Raw genomic sequence first — 23,505 nt, forward strand, 5'->3', positions numbered from 1 at the left:
TAATAGAACTGAAACTACAAAGAAAGCTTTGTCCCATCTTCACTATGAGCATTTGACTTTGGATTGGAAGATTTGGTGGAGGTTGGAGACAGAATATCCAGGGGTCTGTTTCTATTTACTCCTCTAAAAACGGAAGCTCAACTCCCCACCAACCTCATAGAAACTACTTCATGTAGCTGTGGAAGGGCTGGTGACAGCGCTACCTGTGCTTAGAAAGTGTTTGTCTGGACATTAAGGGAACTTGAAAACAGCCACTTCATAATTCCTGGCACCACTGGAGAGCAGACTTAGCATTTTTAAAGAGAGAAGAGTAAGGGGGAAAGTTTTGCCAGAGGTGGCAAACTGCTGTCTCAGGATTTCTTACCTAGCTTGTTTTCAGAACAGGAAAGGCACAAGGATGGCAGGGATTTGAAAAGCTAAATAGGCACTGTTAGTTTTTTTTCTTTCCTTCAAAGACTAGATTTTCCATCTCCCCATCAGCCCAAGAAGGGGATAATAAGAGCAAAAAAAGCGGATGCGGTGAAGTGCACATCTGATGTGATGGTAAGTGGGAGAGGTAACAGAGATGTAGTTGTGTGGAAGGGGTGAGTGAAGATGAGAAAACAGCAAGAAAACTGTCATGCTGCTGCTGCTGCCTACACCTACATTCCCCCCGTGACTCCATTGCTCCATGCAACCCTTCCATCCTGTCAGAGTCTGGCATTTAATTGCAACTGATCATTTTTTTGAGAGTAAGTTCATGATGGTTTGTACTTACATCTCTATCCAAATATCAGTTGCAAATACCAGCCAAATTTACCAGTGCTCAACCTGCAAAATAATACTGATGATGTTCTGTTGGGCTGCTCCACTGGAAGTGAGTCAGGGCTGATGCAAACAAGCAGAGCAGGCTGATGAGAAATGAGGTTGAGTCTGACATTCTTTGTCTGTAAAAGGATGACAGTACACTTCCCTACCTCTTAGGCTGCCAGAAATACATCTTCCACCATCAGCGTATGCAATGAGCAGTGGAAACAGGAGAAGCATGTAGTCTGCTATTTTTTCCATCACTTATTTTATTTCCTTCTTTACTTGTTCTTTCCACAATCCCTTTGTCCAGCTTTATTTATCTCTGCACTCTCTTGCATTTGTCACTACTATACTTCGATCATGCCTAAAACAAAGTGGGGTGGGGCGGGGGGGGGAAGCAGATAACTTTAATGTCTCCATCGTTAGTTTTTGTTGGATAACCTCGCACAGTCGTCATCACCATCATCACCATCACCACTGGGAGAGAGCAGGAGTCCGGCGCAGCCGTGGGTGCGGCCGCTCTGTCCCGCCGGAGGGCAGCAGCGCACGCCCCGAGCCGCAGCTGCCGTCGCTGCCCATCCCTGCTCCTCTCCCTTTTAAACCCGGTGTAGTGTCACTTCTGACACTGCAAATGGGAAATGAGAAAAACAAACAAACAAACAAACAAACAAAAAAAACCCAAAAAACAAAAAACAAAACCGAGAAAAGCAGAAAGGACAAGAGAAAAAGGAACAAAAATCTTCTGGAGCACCAGTGCCAGTGAAGTAAGCTTTTCTGCCAGATTCTATGATTAATTGTGAGTTAGTTCTATGAATAGTCATAGAATATCTTGAGTTCAAAGGGACTTAGAAGGATCATCAAAATCCAGCTCCTGATCCTGCTCAGGACAGCCCTAAGGATCACACCAACACACACAAACATTTTAAGAATTTTGGTCACTATTCTAATTGGATTAGGCCCACCTTAATTCTCTCTTCCATCTATTCACATACCTGAGTCTACACACTCTCAATGTATATGTATGATCAGTCTGGTATGAGACATTATAATTTATTCATCCACAATTTCCCACCATGAATGGATCCTTCTCCAACCTCTGAACAGCCAAACATTTTGTTTTGTTTTTTCTTGCTAACCAGGTTGAAAAACAAGGGTGGAAAGAAGAATATTTTTTCAGTAATTTAGAAGCAAATGCTTTGAGAAATTTCTATAAATCCATGTCCTCACTTTGATTTAATTTCATAGAGGCAAGAAGAAAAAGAAGTCCTTGTATTGCCATAAGTATCTTACCTCTTTGAAGGCATTACTTGAGTGCCTGTAGCTATCTTCGCATTTTCATTAGTTTCTAATACACCTTTCATTTTAGCTGAAAACTTCTTTTCTGTTAAACCGGGAATAATGCAAACCTCATCCCTTTGATCCTGCTCTCTAATTCACAACTTTAGAGCTTATATATTGTTTTAGTCTGCTCAAATACCTGCTTCTTTGGATATGGTAATTGCTTATATACATTCATTTAGTTCTCTTTACAAAGGAGTTGTACTAAAACTGATCCCTTGGGGTGCACAAACTTCTGGTCTGTGCAGAAGAGCCAGGCAGAATGGCAACATTACACACCATTGTGGCTGAACAGTACCTTATTGCTCAATTTTGTTACCCTAATGGTTATGAATATAGGAGATCAGATTGACTTTCTTTAGACACTCAGGAAAAGGTACTTCTGACTTAATGAAGACATCAGCATCTGCCATGAGGAGGCCTCCATGTTTTGAGGTAACTATCTGGTATCTGACCTTAGCCCATGGGGAGAAACAGGCACTTTTGTGTCACTTTGACTTTTACTTATGTAAATGATTCATGGCTGAGGTGAATCATACTGAAAATTGCCTTTTTTTTTCCTCTGTAAGTAAAAGACACCCAAGTTAACACCTTACACAATGTAGCTATCCAAATTTAGAATAAGCAGATAATGGCATATAAAAACAAAGGAAAGAGGATAGTCTTCAGGGCATGATTTGTAACTTGGCATTTAAGGGGATAAACAGATCAAGAGCACCCTGGCTGAAAAGGACTTGGAAGTGGTGGTGGGTGAGAGGCTGGACTTGACCCATCACTAGGGGATAGAACCAATTCACATATGGGGCCCTCATTTCCCCTCAGAAGGGAGTCAGTGCTTATCTCAAGCTGAAACCTCTTTGATATTCACACACTAGTCACCCCTACTGATGAAAGCCCAGAGCATGACACAGTTTCATTCCAAAACCTGGCCCACAAGAGAAGGAAGTGGTGTCCTGACCTGATTTCAGATAATAGCCTGGTGGTTAGTGCACTTGTTGAAGAAGTAGGGCACTGTCCTGAGCCTGGGAGGGGAAAAATGTGTGCCTCAGGTCTCCTCTCTCATCACTTCTGCTCTGCAGAGCAAGCCTAAGACAGTCCCTCTCAGCTGAAGGAAAGATTTAGCTGTGCATGTGAGGGCAGAGGTTGCAGTGGTGAAACTTGGCCTTATCTGAATTCCAAAAGCAGTGATACAGATAAGTGGCAAAATCCTGTCTGACAGTTCCCAAATTCAGGATAATAGTGATGAGAAAGCTGAATGCTTACTGCTGACTGCTGTGAACCTCAGTCTACTGTGCCTACCTGTGTCTGTCCTAGCTCTTTGCTGTGGTGATTCTGAACCTCTCTCAGTTGCAGATAGTGAGAGGTTAGATACTTTTGGTATGAATTGCTTTATCTTTAAACGCTATAATAAAAACCTTTCCTACAATTTATTCATTCAACCAAAGTTTAAAAAAAAAAAATGTTTATTTCAAGGAAATTCACAGATCTCTCAGTCTCTAAATGCTTGTACTGGTACAGCTACCAGTGGCTAAACAGAGGAAATTAAGAGAGTTTACACTATGTAGATGAGAAACAACTCATATCTGATAGCAGAGAAATATTTTTTTCTCATTGGGAGTCATGATTTCTTAAGTAGGCTGCATTTGTGATGGGCTTTGTTTCTTCCAAAACTGATCTCCTTGTCTTTGGACAGTAAAACATCAGAGGAAGAATGTTTCCCAGTAAAATCTCTCTCACATAAATTCCAGAAATCCTTTTCACTGTAACTATTTTCATTATTTTGTTTATATTGGAACATATACATTCTCACTCAGACAGAGAATCACATGATTGTTTAGGCTGGAAAAGACCTCTAAGATCATCTGAGTCTATTAACCCAGCCTGCCAAGTCCACCACTAAACCATGTCCCCAAGTGCCACATCTAAATGTCTTTTAAATACCGCCGGGGTGGTTACCCAACCATTTCCCTGGGCAGCCTGCTCCAATGCTTGACAACTCTTGCAAAGAAGAAATTTTCCCCAATATTTAATTTAAACCTCCCCTGGCACAACTTGAAGCATTTTCAACATCTTCTCTTTATTATTTCTCTTGATACCTGGGAAAAGACCAAATCCTCTTGCCTTGCTACAGCCTCCTGTCAGGTAGTTGTAAAGAGCAATGAGGTCTTCCCTGAGCCTCCTTTTCTTCAGACTAAACACCACGAGCTCCTTAGCTGCTCCTCATCAGACTTTGCTCCAGACCCACCACCAGCATTGTTGCCCTCCTCTGGTCATGGTCCAACAGCTCAATCTCTTTCTTGTCATGAGGGGCCCCAAACTGAACACAGGACTCGAGGTGAAGCCTCATCAGTGCTGCAAAAAAAACCAGTGAGGTTTCTCAAAGTACTCACATGGGACTTTCTGGGACTCCCTTCATCTCATGTATACTAACATGTATGTGTCACTGCCTTTTCATGCCTTGAAGCTGGATGCCTTGAGAAATACACACCAAGAGTGCAATACAGAGTCTGTTTTCCTCCAAATGTTAACTTTCTAGTCTTCTGGCATTTTAGGTTATGCTTTTTTTTTTCATTACCCACGAGCTCCTTAGCTGCTCCTCATCAGACTTTGCTCCAGACCCACCACCAGCATTGTTGCCCTCCTCTGGTCATGGTCCAACAGCTCAATCTCTTTCTTGTCATGAGGGGCCCCAAACTGAACACAGGACTCGAGGTGAAGCCTCATCAGTGCTGCAAAAAAAACCAGTGAGGTTTCTCAAAGTACTCACATGGGACTTTCTGGGACTCCCTTCATCTCATGTATACTAACATGTATGTGTCACTGCCTTTTCATGCCTTGAAGCTGGGTGCCTTGAGAAATACACATCAAGAATGCAATACAGAGTATGTCTTCATCCAACTGTTAACTTTCTAGTCTTCTGGCATTTTAGGTTATGCTTTTTTTTTTCATTACAGTTGAAAATATAACTAAACACTTCACTTTTAACAGCTTCAATCCCAAGAGAATAAGAAGTATCCAGGTTCTAGAAATTGAAGTCATCTCCATTGTTCAAATAGTAGGATTGTTTAATTCATATCAGATGGTTTTCCTTAAATTTCAAAAATAAAAACTCACCTTTCATGTTGTAATAAATGTTGTAATAAAAATGTTGTGATAAAAATAGCTTTCATAATTTTTGTATGGCATTCATTGTTTGATTTCATTGTATTTGTATTCATTTGTTTGATCTCTTACTAGAATGACTAACAGTATGGTTTGGTATCACTTTAACCAATTCCAATCTAGCTTGAATATAGAGCCATACAAATTCTCTCCGTACAGGCATTAATGATAGCCTGGAACCTTCAAAGGATGTTTCATCTAATCCTAGAATAGCATTATAGGACAGTTGGGCTGCCCTCAATGTGACTGTCTTTCACCATTGATCACAGAGTCTGGAGGGCAGGCTTAGATGTGAACAGTTAGTTTTTTGTGGTGAAACCCAGGTGATATGAGCCCATTCTGTGGTGTAGGAGGAAACAGCACTGGATTATGTCTCCTACTGGAAACCATGTGGACAATTAACTGCAGTACAGCCTTCTAAGTATATTAGTTGCATTCCTCATCAGCTATGAGATAAGTCGAGTCTTGGGCAGGAGTTGGTGTATCAGAATTACTGCTTTACCCCAGACCAGGAGAGCACTTTTGAAGCACCTCTCCCACTCACCCCCACCTCCTGCAGTTTGGCTCACGTGTCAGAGCAGTCCCGGAATACACGAACCAGGCTCTTCCCAGCGTTGGAAACCCATATTTCGTGCCCCAGGATGACAGGTAAAGCTCTGCAATTGCTCCTGAGAATCCAGGCCTTGAAGACCTAGTGTAAATGAGAGTTTCAAGAAATAGCATCACATCATCATTGTGCAATGACTTTTAGAAAGGTGAGTACGGATCCACTGTGCTCTGAAACAAATAGAAGGTAGTAGTCACTAGAGGGAGCCCCTAAATCATCATATCCTACACAAAAGCCCACCTCAGCTGTGAGATGTTGAAGCACTTTAATAGTGTCACAGCGTTACTGCCTCAGTAAAGAAAACGAGGAAAAAATAGGACTATGCAAGGCTTCTGCAAAATTCAACATTAATTCTACCTTCTGAAAAAATACGGGCTTTTTAAAGATTTCCCCACAGAAAAACAGCTATTGCAAATTCAGTGCATTGGTTGGGAACAGAATTAGCTTTGCCTAGACCTTTTAAAAATTTCATCTTCAAGTAGCACCTGTGAGAGGGCATTCACCTTTCCCTCCTTCAAAGATCAAACGCCAAAATGGGCACAAAGTTGTCACTCTGAAAATCTTTAGACCACAAGCACAGCCCTCCTTCCTTTAACTTCATAACACCATGGGTGTGGCCAGTGCCAATTCCCAGCAGACAGACTTGAACAAGTGCTACTTAGAGCAGCAACCCGGTCTGGCTCTCTCTGTGCTTGAAGAGGGCTGTGTAAAAGGCAGCAAAGGCATGCTCCTGTTGTGTAACTGCAGGCATGCATTCAATTTTCTGCTGTATTCTAAATTTAGTAAATAACATAGCAGTTACAGTTTGTGGTTCTCTGTTACAAACTCTATAGAATTTGCAAGAAGTCCTGGAAAAAAAACAATAACAAGGATATGAGAGCTGTGGAGATGGCCCCAGCTGCAAAAGAAGCTCTTTCAGTGAGTAGGGCCCTGCAGAGATTGATTGCAACCTGGGCAGAAAAAACCCAGAAGCAGCTCAGAAGGTGTTTCCTTTTAGAAAACATGCAGCAGTAGAGGGCATCAGACAACAAGAAATCCTGTAGACCTTAATGTATCCTTGAAGTGCCAAAGGCCCAGTGAGAGGAATGGGAACTAGAGAGGTACAAATTGGGACTCTATAATGCAGGTGGGGACCAGAAAGCAGACACTGAGAGAAGTCAAACCAGACACATCACTCCTTCTGTGTATCTTGGCTGTAACCACTCCAGCATGGTAATGCTGTGGTGGGAGGGAACAGGGAAGGGATCACCTATGGTGTTCTAACTGGCCTCATAGGTGCTCCACTAGCAATCCAACCTGAGCACTGCAATTTATACCACCAACTTACCACAACCTCTCCTTTCTCTCATAAGATGCAAAAATGCAGGAAACTGTTAGTAAAGCAAGATTGCTTTTGGGCAGTGCCTCCTGCTGTCCCAAAACACTCAGTACAAGAGGACTCACATAAGAAAAAATCAAGAGAGTATGCATTAGCCATCGTGTAACCTTAATTTGTCCCTTTAAGTGATGGCTAGGAAACAGGCAGCACTCAGAAGTGAAGCTGAATGACTCATTTGCTGAAAAAGAAAATTCAAGCCTCTTACCAGCATTTCCTCCCCACCCTAGAACTATTTGTCCTAGCATGTGCAGAGACAACCACCTCACTGCAGCGTGCACTCAGGGTGGCCATAAAGTGAAGAAATTAGCTCAATTTCTACTTCTACAACAAAGAACTGCTGCTCTGTAAGTACAGCGATTTTCTCTTTTCCTTGGTGGAAGTGAGGAAATGTTTATTGGGAACTGTTATTTACAGTACCTTTCACAGGAGTGTCTCAGCCTTGAAGGAGGTCATTCCCATCCCTTGAGAGACTGGTGGTTAGGCAGAAAGCGTTTTAGCTGCGTCTGTGGCGCTCCCCAGCCAGACCCTCACGGCCTGTGTGAATGTCACAGTTGTGCAAACAGCAGGGGGAAGTGCAGCTTGAGACTCCATGAGAAGCCAGAACGTGCAGCTGCTTGGAAGCTCTGGCACAACATGCTTTTCCTGTGGTGAGCTGTGGGACGTGCAGCTAGGGCACATTTCGGGACTGCCTTCAGAAACGCTGCGCATTAGCAGCAGTCCTCGTGCTGGAAAATTTGGAATAATTTTAAGTCACCAGTCTATCAGCTGCCTGCTTTGAACACAACTTGACCAGGTACTGTATTCCTCCCTTACTATGTTGGGAAATACACAGGGAAAATGTTAATGGCTATTTGGAATTTTATTTTTTTTTTTGGTTCTCTAGATAAAAATATCTCAAGGAAGTTTTTAAAATACTTTTCTGTTTAGAACAACATTTTTCTCCTACAAGGCTATGTACAAAGAAAGAGCCACAGGCTATGTGTTTACAAGCTTGTGTTTGCTTTTATTTGTATCAAGTCTACAAAATAGGAATTTTTAAAATAAATTTTCACAGACTGAACAGTACTGAATTGAGTGGTATTAATGGTCTGACTTTTCACTGAGTGTTGCCAAGCTGATGTCACAAATACATACTGTTTTCAAGGAAAGTGCATATGAGTACGTAAAAAACAATATTTCCTCTTATGAGATTTTAGTGTCTTGTAAGTATTTTGTTAGAAAGCTAAAGACTGATTATAAACTTTGAAACAATACAGGAAAACAATTGATAAAAAAAGTGTATATGAGTAGGTAAAAAACAATTAATATTTCCTCTTATGAGATTTTAGTGTCTTGTAAGTATTTTGTTAGAAAGCTAAAGACTGATTATAAACTTTGAATCAATACAGGAAAACAATTGATAAAATACAAAAGATATGCAAGCTATACCTCCCAGGATTATTAAAATAGATGAAGAAAGAGACAAAAACTAAGTTACTTTGGGGGAGGGATTAACAATGGGAAAGGGAGGAGGGAGTTTGCTATAAGCCAAATTCAGTTCAGATAGCAGAGGGGAATATTTGCTTGTGATTTCTCTGTCTGGGCTCACCTTTCACTGAGGAAATGGCTTGACAGGGATAATACCAGTCAGTATAATAAATAATAAATCAATAGCTGTTTTCTGTATATTGCCTGCTATTTTACAGGCAGCTTCTGGGGAGGTTCAACCTCAAGCTCCAGCTGTGCTTTAAATCAGCATCTCTCTACTGTATGACAACCAACTGCACAACTAAATCTGATTATCTCCAACTCCTTTATTACTTCGATTGTTTTGGAGGTTTATAGGATATAAATGCTAAAGATGTCTGAAGTGTTCTCCTGTACTTTTCCTATAACTATTTAGGATGCAGCAAAGGCACAAACTCACATGCAGGAAACTGAGTGTCTCTAGATAGCAATGGTGCCTCAGCTCTCATGCTTGTAAGCAAGTGTTTGGATGCCAGTTTTCTAAGCATAGAAATTTAATTTTTCCCACTGAAACTTGTAGTGTTGATGGATAAAATGCAAGAACTATGAATATTAACTAAACTGCTTAATACATCATTTCTGGAAAACAAAAATAAATATAAAAGAAACATAATTCATAAAGTTGAGGTGCTTGGGACAGTTGAGCCAGGAATGGGATATACTTCAAAGTTTATTTTAAAACTTTAGAACGAAGCTCACTCAGCCCCGACTTCAAAGTCTTCAAATAGTTTATCTCACTGTCCTGACAGTGAAAGAAAAGCCCCAGAGAAACCTCTTCACTCTATGAGAGTGTAGTTAAGTAACAAGAGATCTTGAATTCTTCCAAGAAATTATAATTGTTGGAAAAAGATGAGTAGAATTTCTACAACTAAAAATTCATCTTGCAAGCCTGAAAAGAAATTTACCACATTATGTGAAAAAGCACAATGCTGCTACTGTCTATGGTTATAGAAATGTAAATTATATTGAAGACTGGATTTTAAATCATTATTTTTTCTTTTCTGAACATTAAATATTTTTATATAGATGATTCATGTAAGAAAATGGAATTATTTCACTATTTTGAGATAAACTTCGTTACTCAAAAAGAAAAATCTCTCTAATAAGGGAAGGGCTAGCAGTAAAAATAACATTAATGTCTTTACTCTTCTCCAGTGTACCTTCATTCTGAGGTACACTGGAGCAAATAAAACAGAATGTTAACAGGCTTTGAGAAAATTTTTAATCTATTTTTATTGCAGTTGCCACTAGGAAGATGTAACTATGACAGAGTACTCTTGGTTTTGCAGGATCCGAACACTCCAAATGCAGAAATGATTTGGCAAGTAACGTCTCATTGGTAAGAAAAAAACATGAGTTACTGTTGTATCATACTTAGATCTAAAGTGAGTGAAGCTTAATAATGACGTAATCCTGTGTTATAAAAGAGTAGCATTGTTTATCTCACAGTGTGATTTTTGTTTGTTTTTCTTGTTATTAACTTTTTCACAACCCAAAGATCCCAGTCCAGCCAAAAACCATGTCAGAGGAAGTTGATCCCATTCTCAGCTTCCCAGAACAACCCTTTATAAACATCCAAAGCCATAATCACTTGTATGCCATCTGCTGCATGTAAATTCCCATGTGAGACTGCTCACAGGAAACTTGGAAACAATCAGGAAAGGAGATTTTTTTAAAGTTATGGTACTGACATTTTCCCCTTCATTACATCAGTTTGGGGAAATGATAAACACTTAGCACACTCTCTGTGTCTGCACAGAGTGGTCTGGTCTGCAGCTCACAAAGGAGGGTCTCTGGCCACGTGCAGGGGGAGTGATGAATGGCCAGGTCACTGGCTTCTTTTACTCTTCTGTGTTTCAGGTCACCCCTGGTTACACCCCTGATTTTTGGTCTGCTTCTGCAAGCACCATTCACACAGCCTTCCACCATCACACAGCCAAACTTTGTCCTGTTGCTGGCTGATGATCTTGGCATAGGGGATGTAGGTTGCTATGGGAATGATACTATCAGGTAAGGAAACTGACCCTAAGGGTGAACAGAGCTGGTGTGATATTTCATGTAAACCTGAAACCCTCTGCCCAGCATTATTTCATAGCCTGGAGGGCATTCCAGCTCTGCCTTGTGGCACTGTTTTACTGTGAGAATATGATAATCATTCTTGTGTATCCTTTAATTGTCTAACACTGACAATACACAGGCCTCATTATCTCATCTTAATTCTGTGTTACCATTCTTTCCCAGTCTCACCTCAAAATACAGTTAAATGACTGCAATGAGCAAAGTTACTAGGAAATATTTCTCTTTTCAGCCTCAAAGACATATAATTTGCCTTCTCTTTGAAAGTTGTGCCGTAGTATTGCCTGCTGGCTTGTAACATGTTTGAACAAAATGAAATTTGCTACAATCCTTCCCCTCATCCAGCAAAGTTCTTGGAATCTTACCCTGGAAGGCTTCAGTCAGCGAGTTGCTGACAGGCAGCTGGTGATCACAGGGAGCTGATAGGGCTCTGCAAAGCCAGGCCTCCACAGCATCATCCCCAAGGCATGGATTTTCTTTTTTTACATTCAGACTGTACTAACAGGGAGGCAAGTATCTGTGCTCTCTTAGCCACTGATTCTCTGCAGTGCAAAGATTTTGAAACAGTTTGGGAAGCAGTTTGGGAGCACCTAATGCTCGTTTGAGGAGGAATGTTTATCAGCTGACTGAGATGGCAATTGTGTGGAGGGTGGAACTACTTTTTTTTGTTTGCCAAGTTACCCCGGACTGCACCTCAGGCAAAAAGCTGTAGAGAATAAGAAATGTTGCAGATGTTGTTTCCTGGCCGCTTGTCTTTGAGGGAAGAATCCATAACAGTATGAGTACAAAGCAACAAAACATCCAGGATCTTCCAAAATCCTACTTAAGGTTTTGCCTTCTTGTCATTGAACTGATAATTGCAAAACCAAAATTGTAAAACTGAAGCTCAATCTAATTTAAAATAGAGGCACACCTTGAATTGGAAGAGGGGGATATTGTACTCTGAAATGTAAGATATTGCCTTGTCTGTAACTAGTGTGCTAGGCAAGCTTGTTTCTGTTGGTTGCCAGTTGTTTGCAAAATACCCTCTTCTCACCCACTTACTCACACGTGGCTTCATTCATGTTACTGTGAGAGGTTGCCACTACAGTGTGAAAACATGCAGGATTTCTTTCCTTTTTCTCCTCTTCCCTTCACTTCAAATGTCATGAGAAGTACCTTGTTAGCTTCCTTATCGGTACTGTAAGTCATGTAGCTTCTTGTCTAGTCAAGCACTGTCACCCTGTGGCAACCAAATTACCATTACACTGATGCACTGAGGCTGACACACAGCTCTTGAAGAAGCCAGTGTAGGAAAGGCAGCTCCGGAGGAATCAAAGGTCTTTGCTGTGAGGGAGGTGAGGCAACTGGAACATGGAGAAACTGTGGATACCCCATCCTCAGAAGTGTTCAAAGCCAGGTAAGATGGGGCTCTAAGCAACCTCATCTATGGAAAGTGTTCTTGCCCACAGCAGGGGGGTTTGGAATTTCGTGATTTTTAAGATCCCTTTCTGCCCAAACCATTCTCCAATTCTATGATTTCTGCAAGACTCTTCATAGGACAAGGGGGGGGAAAAAAATTAATCTGTCTCAAAATTAATCCAGATACTAATTTTTAACGAAGAAAGAAAAAGAGAAATATTTCCCTATCACTTGAGAAAATTTAAATAAATTACAAAACTATTTCCTGGCCATCTTCAAACAGAACAAACTTCTGAAAATAAAGATAAGTATATAATTTCTTATTCCCTTGAAAGACTCTCTAGGTGATATCTGGTGGCACTGGTTGCTTTTTCAGGACGCCCAACATTGATCGCCTGGCAGAGGAAGGAGTGAAGCTGACCCAGCACATCGCTGCAGCCCCGCTCTGCACGCCCAGCAGAGCAGCTTTCCTCACTGGCAGATATCCCCTCCGATCAGGTTTGCCTTGTAAAGCCACACACCTTCAAACATTGCTCTGTTGCTGGAGAGAGCAGCATCATACAATGGGCACAGAAAAAATGAGGGTGTGCAAGTAGGGGTGTCACAGACACTCCATCCTCACTGAGACACACGAGGTGTCAGGCAGGCTTTGAGGTGGCTTCTGCATTTGGAGGGTATTTGTGAACTGGTCTGGGGGGAAGCAGAGCAGAGAAGAACCAGCTCTGCAGAGCATCTTGGTCTCCCCCAAAGCACAATTTTGGTTACCTTTTGATGCTCTGTTGTACAGATTGCAGCCAGAATGGAGTTAGAGCAAACTGTCACTTTCAAAAAAGTCATTACACAAAACAGGAAGAATAGTAACAACACACTTACAAAGCACTAGTTAAATTAATTTCCATCATAGGTGACTCCTCCTCAGATGTCAGCAGCAGCTCAGCCCTGCAGGGAGCAGGGCAGACCTGTGCAGATGTGTGTCCATTCCCTCCAGTCAAGGTGCAGAACGAGTCATTCATGGGAAAGCTTCTTTACGTATCTGTCAAAATTAATCTGTCCTAGGAAATAACAGTTTGACAGCAATATTATTTTTTCCCAATTGTGTTTTTGAAGAAAAAACACAATCCTGTCAAACTGCATCCCTGAGATGAAGAGATATGAAAAACAAATAGCTCTACATGTTTCTAACAGCAACCCTCAAATGTTTGTTCTATTGCAAATTATCTTCGGAGCCTTCATTCCTGAGGCATTTTGAAGCTGATATGTCATCCTACTTTTATCATGACAGCTCCCACTGAGACTGGTAGTTTGAAAACACTAGTAGTTTGAAAGGGTTGTACAGACCCTTTCCCACTGTAACAACAGGGCCAGAGATATTCAGTGCTACAATGACAGACTGAACTTTACATAGCGCTGTATGATGGGGTTATGCCAGGATAAAATACTAAATGGTAGGGTGTAAACCTGCAGGTGAAGAGAAGATAACTACTCTGTGGGGCTCAGAGATCAGATGCTGGCCATGCCACTGTGCAAGGAAACCTTGAACTCCCTGGCAGCCCTCAGTGAGCTGGAGTCTGAGACTGACAGGGGGCTGAAGTCTCCTTGTGCTCCTCCTTGCCCTCACATTCACACTAAGAAAGGGCATTTCATACAGCCTGGGTGCCACTGTGACATATAAAATCTCCTGTACAACAGTGTCATTCCAAATGAAATGAAATTAAATAAAAAAGTCTCAACATGAGACACAAAGATGAAAGGATAGGTACTATGGTTGGTCTTATCTCTTTCTTCATCTTGTCTAGGATCTTAGATTAATTTTCTCAAACAAACAACATTACAACAAATGTTAAACAGCACCATTTCAATGCAACCAGGAAACAAAAAAGTATGTTGGATAAAAGTACTCAACCCTTTACACTGACTCAGATTGTTTCTTATTGCATTTTTAGGGATGGATGCTATAAACGATTACCGTGTTATTTTTTGGAATGCTGGCTCAGGAGGGCTTCCTCCGAACGAAACCACTTTTGCCAAAATACTGCAGCACCAAGGCTACAGCACAGGACTGATAGGTATGGGGGCACTCCTCTCCTAAAGATGTTCTTGCATGTGTTTCACCTGCACATCTCACCCATTTGCTTTAGTTAGTAAGTGCTCGTACTTCAGTTGTAATAATTTTCTGATTAGGAATAATATGTAAATAGGAACTCTGACCAAAAAGTACCTCTCTAAAAGAACAAGCATAGGATAAAGTGGGCAATTTTTACCATTGACCCACTTTCAAGCACAGCTCTGGTTGTTAAAATACATAACAGAAAATGTTATTAATTCATTAATATTATTATGCCAGGTATAAAATACTTATTCCAATACTTTTTTAAAAAGTAAAAATATGGGTGTCATTTAAATATGCATGAAGATGTTTTACACAGTTCAGAGCAGATTCAGACTAAAGGGAACAGCTGCTACTTAAAACATTAGAGATGGTTAATAGTGTCACAAGATTGGGCCTTTCAGAAAGAGAAACAAAGCAAATTTTTTCTTCAGTCATTGTACATGCCATTGTAGTTCGCCAAGATCTCAGTACAGCCCAAAACCACTGCCTCCTTTAGCATCAATGTGAATTTCATTTTACTTTATATTTTATAGCACTATGTTTTTAGTACAGTTGTAGCTTTTGGTCATGATCTTGTTCCAAATAATTATTTATCTTAGATGTATCACATAGTTTCACAGGCTGATAAAGCACAAACATTCCTGGCTGTTTTTTTAGCTATTTGCCCTACCTCATCTGAGCATGTAAAATGTCAAAATCCAAAATCTACATCTGGCACATAAAAATATTATCAGCACAAACCAACTGAATTTATTAATAAAACTTCCTCCAGAAATAGATCTGTATTCATTCAACAGAATAAATCTAAATCATACAAAACTAAAAGAAGCATTCCAAGCAATTCAAATTCTACATTACTGAAGTTCCATCTCCTGTTAGTTTTATAGCGATATTATTTTAGTTGTTTAAATCAGCTTGTAAAAGAGACTGTGCATGCTTCCTCTTGGTTTCAGCATGTTATCACTGGCAAAATAATCAGATTTGTCTCCACTCTCCCCAGGGAATTGCCCTGCAGCAGCGGAGTCATGCTGCTTGCCTCCCAGAAGCAAAAGGGGAGTCATTTTCCCTGTGGGCATCTCAGCTAAAATCACACCACAGGTGCCAAAAGCATCACATAGATTAACCAGATTGACAGATCCTGATTAATTACACCATGGGGGATGATGCAAAGAACCAGTGATAGGTGACACACAGAATACCACAAGAATTTTACCTTCAAGTCATGAAGCAAAAAATCTTAAAATCTACCCATGTCACCACAGCTGAATGAACACTAAGTAGTCTCACCTGAATTGTTTGTGATTGTTTTGCCCTGAGCGCAACCAGTTTAATTGCAAAGTTAAATCCTATTAATAACCTGCAGCCTGAGGTGATAATGAGATTTTTTTTGTTGAGAAATGTTTTGATGGCTCTTTCTAGTCAGAAAACCAATGCTGTATAAGTAATGCCTTCAGAGATTAATTTATCTTAATTATACACTTAGTTTAGCTTCTGGTGATTTGATTCTTTTCTAGCATGTCAGAAACCTTTATCGACCTCAGCTGGAGATTTAGGTGTTGGAGTGCATCTGAATTCCAAGAATACTTTAGCTGCCCCTATATTTATGACCAATGCATTTATGTATTGATTACAAACCTGTTTCATTCTACAGCTGGCTCTAAATATGTCAGGAGGTAAACTGAGTAGAGATTTTAGCTGAAAGCAATTCATCCACCCACACTAGAACTTCCATTCTTTATATTTACAGCTGAGAAACAGCAATTTTTCCCCGCTGGAGCAGTTTTTCTGCTCCTATTGTAATGCACTGCAATTCTATTGAAACCCACTCAGTTGGCTGCTATTATAGGTACTGATAACATACTGAACCATTTCTTGAGGATAACATCATACTGGAAGTGCACACTTCCTCTCTCTACAATAAGAATTAGTTTCAAATTAGTTCTTGAGTAAAGTTCTTAATGTCCATCATGCTCTAACATCCAAGATCTGCAAAAAATGCCATTAAACCTCTGATGAGTGGTAGATTTTGTTCACTCAATTCAGATATTCTCAAACCTCAGTGTTTGAACCAAACAAGCCAACTTATTATGTCACCACATAAGTTCCTAACCAGGCTGTTTGAATAAGCTGGAGGGGAAGCAAAAGCATGGTTTGAATGAGCATTTCATGAAAGCAGTTGGTATGTTCACAATGAAGAACAAATTGTGTTGCAAAAGGTCAAGAGATGTTCCTTCTGATAAATGAAGACTTCAGTATTTAAAAGAAGGCTTTAACTTTTAAAAATTTTATTAAATCCAAATAAATGGCAAAAATATTTATAAAACAAAGTCTTTTATTCTCAGTCAGTATATGGAGATATAATGATCATCAATGTTACTTACAAATGTACAGCTTAATGAGAAATCCTGATCTCCTGAGCTCAAGTTTTTCTGGACCAAGTGGTTTGTCTGGCAAACAGTTAAATGAGCTGCTAGTTTAACTACTCTGTCCATATCTCCCCCTATCAATGTGGCACCAACACGGAGTGTTACCATAGTCCTGACATCAAGCACTTCAAAACCTCCCAGGAACAAGTCTACATAGCACTTTGAAGGTAAAGGGACAACAAAAGAAGGTTATTTCCCCCTATGCTTAACAAAGGACAGCTCCCTTCTATTTGATACTTGACAGGTCTCCAGGAAGGCCATACATTTTTGCTCAATTCAGAATTTTTCTCAATTTCTAGTTGCCTTTATATGCTTTTTTTAATGTTTGACCAAAGCTACTGTATATATATATACAGAGCACAAAAAAAAAGGTTTGAAAATTTATAAATTGTAGAGCTTTACTTTAATCAATCCTATTATATAACAACATACTTGGTATATTTCTGTGTAGGATGAAGCAGTTATCATGAGCAGAAAACAACCAACCACTTTTTGAGAAATCTTTTGTTAAGGGAAATTCCATTTTTTAAAAACATTATATTTTTTTATTTTAATAACTTCTGTTTTCAGGGAAGTGGCATCAAGGTGTTAACTGTGAATCCCGCAATGACCACTGCCATCACCCTTTAAAACATGGATTTGACTATTTCTATGGGATGCCTTTCACACTAATAAGTGACTGTCAGCCAACAGAAACGCCAGAGATGGACAGAGCCTTCAGGAGGAAACTCTGTCTTTCCACTCAAATGATTGGCCTCATTACACTCACTGCTGTCCTTGGGAGACTGACTGGCTTGATTCCAGTCCACTGGAGAACACTGACCTGCCTTGCTGGGTTCAGTCTCCTGTTCTTCATATCCTGGTTCTCGAGTTATGGATTTGTACGGTACTGGAACTGCATCATGATGAGAAACCATGGAATTACTGAGCAGCCAATGGTGACAGACAGAACTACGTCCCTTATCTTGAGAGAGTCCATTTCATTTATTGAGAGGTGAAGTGGACTTCTTTTGACCACAAGATTTCTGGTTCTTGTACATTTTGCGACTTGGAAACAGCACTTTCCTCTTTCATGTCTTCATAAGTTTTTATAATTTTTACAGTATTATGTAGGATTATTAGTACTGTTATTTGTATTAATTTTAAATAATATGAATAGGTATATAATGTAATTAAAAAGAAAAAAAAAAAAGCTGCTGCTTAAGGATGCCCCTTATTCCTAGCTTCACTAAAGCTGATAATACTTCCCAACTTCCATGGGTTGTATTGAATATTTCTAGGCTATATTTAAGAAATATGTATACCTATCAATGAGAGCAGTATAGCAGCATTAAGGAATAGCAGGTGATGTGTGGGCCAGGGAAGGAGAAGCAGAGCTGTGATGTAGCCTTATCATATGGACTGATAAGTGGGCATCAGCTGGCAGGGGATGAACCTGCTGCCTTCATTTCAGTAGCACAGTGGTGCTTTGCAATAGCAGAAAGTGGATCTTTAATCTGGATATTTTTTATCTATGATTCAGGGTAGAAAATTATATTTTATATAGACCCAAAATTATTCTATGGGATCCTAATCACTGGGTTATAGTATCTTACAACGTAAGGTGTTTCTGAAGGGACTGTTGAAATATCTATACAAACATAATACCATTTTTCACTACAACTGATCTGCATTGAGAACCCTCCTCCCTAATAACACAGTGTTGATTTTTGTTTTGTAGAAATAAGCACAAGCCATTCCTCCTCTTTCTTTCCTTTTTGCATTCCCACACCCCTCTCCTCACCACAGAAAAGTTTCTTGGGAGGAGCAGACACGGTTTATATGGAGACAATGTAGAGGAGATGGACTGGATGGTGGGTAAGTCAACATAGCATCTAACAATATCTCCAACTATCAAATATCTAGGTCTAAATAAACAGATTTTATTAAAAGAACAAGGAAGATGATTAAAAGCATGTACAAAAAAATCATAAGCATTAATGAACATCTGTCAGTCTTGTGTGAGCACTGATGATTTACAGTGTTACAGTGTTGGTTTTTTAGTTTCTCCTGTCTTGAGAAGATGATTAAAAGCATGTACAAAAAAAATCATAAGCATTAAGGAACATCTGTCAGTCTTGTGTGAGAACTGATGATTTACAGTGTTACAGTGTTGGTTTTTTAGTTTCTCCTGTCTTGGGCCAAATGTTCGCTCTTTTTTTTTGGTCAAGTGTTTACCACTTTTAACCATGTTCCCTTAGCTCCTGTCAAGGAGCTCTCCTGTTTCTCTTACTAAATATGTGATAACTATTTCATTTTCTATGATTAGTAAAGACCAGGTCATTTCAGCCTCTTGTGGCCATTTCTGAGCAGGACACATCAGAAGGTGATAAAGTCAATAAGGAAATTAATTTCAGATGAAAAACAGCAGGTTATTTATTTGTGACAGCTGCACTAAGCAGAGTACTGGATATTTTTCAGCCATGATCATAAATCCAGAAATGTCCATCAGTGTTATCCGGTATGCCCCCCACTATAAGATTCATGTTATTTTTCAGGCTGTTTTTCTGGAGGGGAAGGAGAATTATTTGTCATTCAGTCATGATGGACAAAAAGTATTCACATTTGCAAAAGAGAGAAAAGTGAGATACACATAGAGGAAGAATTTGGTTTCAAACGTCATACACTTACATACTGCAAATACAATTAAGGATGTCAAAAACAGCTCAAGAATTACTTTTAAATTTAAAGGCACTTTGTTATTAATGCATATTATATCCATGCAGTAATGTAATGCAAATCCTAACTGGTCTAGACAATACAAGGGCAATTTTATGTTTTTTCCATATTTTTCGTGATGGCCACCACTGATGCAGGCACTAACTTTTAGATCATAATTTCTTTCCATATTTTTACAGTACTGGTAGTTTTTGCCCTTGACAATACAGGCTTCTTGTCTGTGACTGTGGTTCTTGCATTCCCCGTTAAAATACCAATAATAAAGTGGTTACAACACATCACAAATTTTCTGTGCTTTTACAGACAATGAAATCATAACTACAAATATCAGTCTTAAAATATATTAAACAATGAGCAGCCTTACCTAGGTAAGAAATTACACTGGTAAACATTTACAAGTCAGAGGTTAAAATTTATGTAGTATGAGGAAAAATTTTGCTTTTTAATATACACATATTCTTGCGTTTACAGGCCAGGTTCTAGATGCTATTGACAAGGAAGGCTTGAAAGAAACTACACTAGTTTACTTTGCCTCTGATCATGGTGGATGGCTGGAAAGACAAGAAGGTGAAAGGCAGTTGGGTGGCTGGAATGGAATATACAAAGGTAAGAGCTGTCAGGGACAGTGAAAACCCAGCAACAACTGGTAAAGAACTTAGGACACCCCTAAGGCTTTAAGTGAGATTATGCACTCAAGGAGTAACACTGGTTTTTTATTACCAAGAAACAAATATGTCTCATTTTAATTAGGCATGTAACAATGTATTAAATTCTAACTTGGGCAGGTGTCCTTTGTAAGCATGAATTCTCGGATTGTCAGGGTCTGGTCTACTGAACACACTTTCACTAATGCTCAGTAGGAGCTTAGCAGCAAAAACAAAGGAGTAAAGAAGGCTCACCAAAGTAACATGATAGTGCAATAAAATTTGTGCAAAAATTCTCTTTATTTTAAATCAAACTTATTTTTTTTGATTTTTCTTTTTATTTAATGAAAGGTGGAAAAGCTATGGGAGGCTGGGAAGGAGGAATCCGTGTCCCAGGGATATTTAGATGGCCAGGAGTGTTACCTGCAGGCACAGTTATTGATGAACCTACAAGCCTTATGGATATTTATCCTACAGTAGTTCATTTGGCTGGAGGGGAAGTGCCTCGGGACAGGTACAAATAAAAGCATTTATTCTTCCTTCTTTCCCAAAACAATGAAAAATCTAGCTTGGAAACACATTCTAAGAGTTTGATGTTTTCTTTTTCAGTCCTGTTGCTTTTTTAGACACATCAATGTCTATGAGTCCAGTCACCTCTTCTCTGCCTTTGAGATCCAGCCCCTACATGCCATCTCCTGCAATCCTCTTTCTTGTCCAGAGCTGCCAGTTCCAGGGAGAGGTGTGCAGAGGAAGCACAGTCCTGTCCAGCTCACCCCAGCCCTGTGGTGTGTTTGTCTTGCTAGGGTGATGGACGGCCGGGATCTGCTGCCCTTGCTGCGAGGGGCGGTGGCGCACTCGGAGCACGAGTTCCTGTTCCATTACTGCGGCGCTCACTTACACGCCGTGCGCTGGCACCAGAAGGACAGTGAGTACACAGCTCCTTCCCAGAGAATTATGTACAGGAGGGCACACCGTTCTAACACATTGTTTTTCTGGGATTCCGTCTTCCCAAGTTCTTTGGGTGTAATGTGGCAAAGAACTTATATTGGCATTGCCTGTGTTGTACAGCACCAGGAGAAATTACTGCATTAACTAATAAGTGTAGAGCTGAAGTGCACCCAGAAATGAACTCTAGAAAAACATTCACTCTTCCTTGTGATAACTGGCATTGTTATAACCAGCCTTGTGTTATTCTTTCTTTCCTGCCAGCTGGAGCTGTTTGGAAGGCTCATTTCATGACTCCCATTTTCAGACCTCCTGGAGCCGGGGCTTGTTATGACAGAGGATTTTGCCCATGCTTTGGGGAAGGAGTGGCCCACCATGAGCCTCCATTGCTGTTTGAGCTCTCACAAGACCCTTCTGAAGCCAAACCTCTCTCAGCTGACACAGAGCCCCTCTTTGACACTGTCATAAGGAAGATTGGCAGAGCCATAGAGGAACATCGCAGGACACTGACTCCAGTGCCAGAGCAGCTCTCTGTGTCCAACGTGGTGTGGAAACCGTGGCTGCAGCCGTGCTGTGGGACGTTCCCATTCTGTTGGTGTGATAAGGAAAGTGAAAATAAACTTGTTGACCTATAAAGGATAGAACCTGATACTTTCTCAAAAATGTATTTAGGTTAAGAGTGTTTCCTTTGGGGGTGTTGACCCATGGGTCATTTGTTTCTCTAAATTGAGCCTTTACAAAATAATTATTCCAGTGAATAGTGCAGTATTTAGTAAAGGTAGCTTTAAGCTGAACATTCTCAGGGAGGGATCAAGACATATGATCCGAAGGCCATGTTTTAACTAGCACCTGCTGACAAGTGAATGAATAGTTCAAATGCACAGAAGCAGGCCAAGATTAGAGCTGTACAAGAAATGATTCTGAATGTATATTCAGAAGCTTTCCTTTGGGTTTTTGCACTGAATTTCTAAGTGATTCATGGACTGAGGTCTCCCTTAATTCTGTTATCCTAATCTCCCTTTTGTTATCCTAGCAATGCATTTTGTTATTCTTATCTCTCCTTTTGTTATTCTGGCAATGCATAAGGTGGCCCTATAATAAATTTTTGCAGACTACTGCTTCCAAAAGCATTAGAAAATAGTCTTGCCTGCAGTTCCTCAAAAAAATCTTTCTTAGGAGAGGCATTCTTCTTCCCTTGTAGCTAGTGACTCCAGCAGCAGTGATGATGACAGCTGATTGTCCCAGGCAAGGCATAGAGCTTGGAAACATGACAAGCTGGGTAGTGGCTGTCTGTGCTCTCTGAGAAGGGTAGTACTCCTCTGGTTGGAGTCAGCTTCTTCTCATGGAGAGGAAATAAAGGAAAGACTGTCCTTTTCCAAAGCTCCCTTTGCCTCCAGCTCACTAAACAGCACTGGCAAGGGCCTTTTGACACTGATAGCCACAGCAGTGCCACACTGATAACCAGTTCAGTGAGTTGGGCACAGGACTGCACAAGTTACCCTGCTGCCCAGATCTCAGTCATAAGTGTTTCCTGATGACAAGTAGCATGTTCAGAAAAGATCCTACGAAAGATGGCAAACAGTAATTATGAAAACAAGCAATAATTTGCTATGAAAAAAAGATACTGATAATTAAGGTATTTTTTGCTTCACAAATTACATTTTCATTCCAAAGAGCTAGAAGTACCTTGCTTTTGTTCTTTTTCTTTTTCTTTTTTTTTTTCCTGCAGTTTTTTCTTTCTTTATGTTAAAATAGTTGTTCCTAATTACATGGCCTTGCAGGTAGTGTTTTTCTATGTAGGACTGTAAATACATCTGTTCACATAGACACATTTACACTGGTACATCAGAATAGCTACACATCTGAGAAGATAATTTGCCCATTTGTTTTACTTCACTGTTTTTAATTATTCTTTAACTACTGTGCTAGGACAAATTTATCTTATTCATTTTACTTGGTAAACATTTGGGTTTTTTTTTTTTTTCCTCTCTTGTTTTCCACACAGTCACCAGGAAATCTGCAGGTAAACAAAGCCCTGAAGCTTAAAAGCAAAAATTTATTTTATGCTGTGACTTTATGCATTTCATATGTTATAATTCAACCAGATACTCCATCAGTGCTATTGATGAGAAAGGTGAAAAATTCAAGACCTTCATTAAATCCATATTAAATCACTTTCACATGTTCTGATTGCTGCTACTTCCTCTGTTGTGAGAAACGCCTGGGTTTTTTCCTCATTTGAGTATATTCTGTTTAACTGGTTCTTTCTTGGTGAGATTTAAAGATATTTTCATATTCAAAATTAATTGTTTAGCTGAAATTACTGTAATCAGACTGGAATTTTTCAATTTGCTCAGGCATTTTCCAGGATATCACGTCCATTCTCAAACCATTCAGTCACCAGG

At 39.9% G+C, this 23,505-nt stretch overlaps 1 protein-coding gene across 6 annotated transcripts; it reads left to right on the top strand.

The window, feature by feature from the left end:
- The first annotated feature begins 7,520 nt into the window (after nt 1-7,520).
- LOC120510178 (arylsulfatase D-like) lies at nt 7,521-21,767 on the top strand. 6 transcript variants are annotated; one of them, XM_039725701.1, is made up of 12 exons: nt 7,521-7,618; nt 7,689-8,067; nt 10,022-10,119; nt 10,641-10,790; nt 12,634-12,755; nt 14,201-14,323; nt 17,364-17,787; nt 18,514-18,650; nt 19,983-20,117; nt 20,507-20,669; nt 20,959-21,080; nt 21,365-21,767. In XM_039725701.1, the coding sequence occupies exons 3-12, from the start codon at nt 10,094-10,096 to the stop codon at nt 21,733-21,735; spliced, it is 1,773 nt and encodes a 590-aa protein (XP_039581635.1). In that variant the 5' UTR covers nt 7,521-7,618; nt 7,689-8,067; nt 10,022-10,093; the 3' UTR covers nt 21,736-21,767. The 6 variants fall into 6 exon arrangements, with proteins under 6 accessions (XP_039581635.1, XP_039581633.1, XP_039581638.1 ...); XM_039725699.1 differs by having other exon boundaries at nt 10,070-10,119; XM_039725704.1 differs by having other exon boundaries at nt 10,070-10,119; nt 21,408-21,716.
- The last annotated feature ends 1,738 nt before the right edge of the window (nt 21,768-23,505 follow it).

The sequence above is a fragment of the Passer montanus genome, unplaced genomic scaffold (genome assembly GCF_014805655.1).
Source record: "Passer montanus isolate IOZ18808 unplaced genomic scaffold, ASM1480565v1 scaffold56, whole genome shotgun sequence".
Classification (NCBI taxonomy): Eukaryota; Metazoa; Chordata; class Aves; order Passeriformes; family Passeridae; genus Passer; species Passer montanus.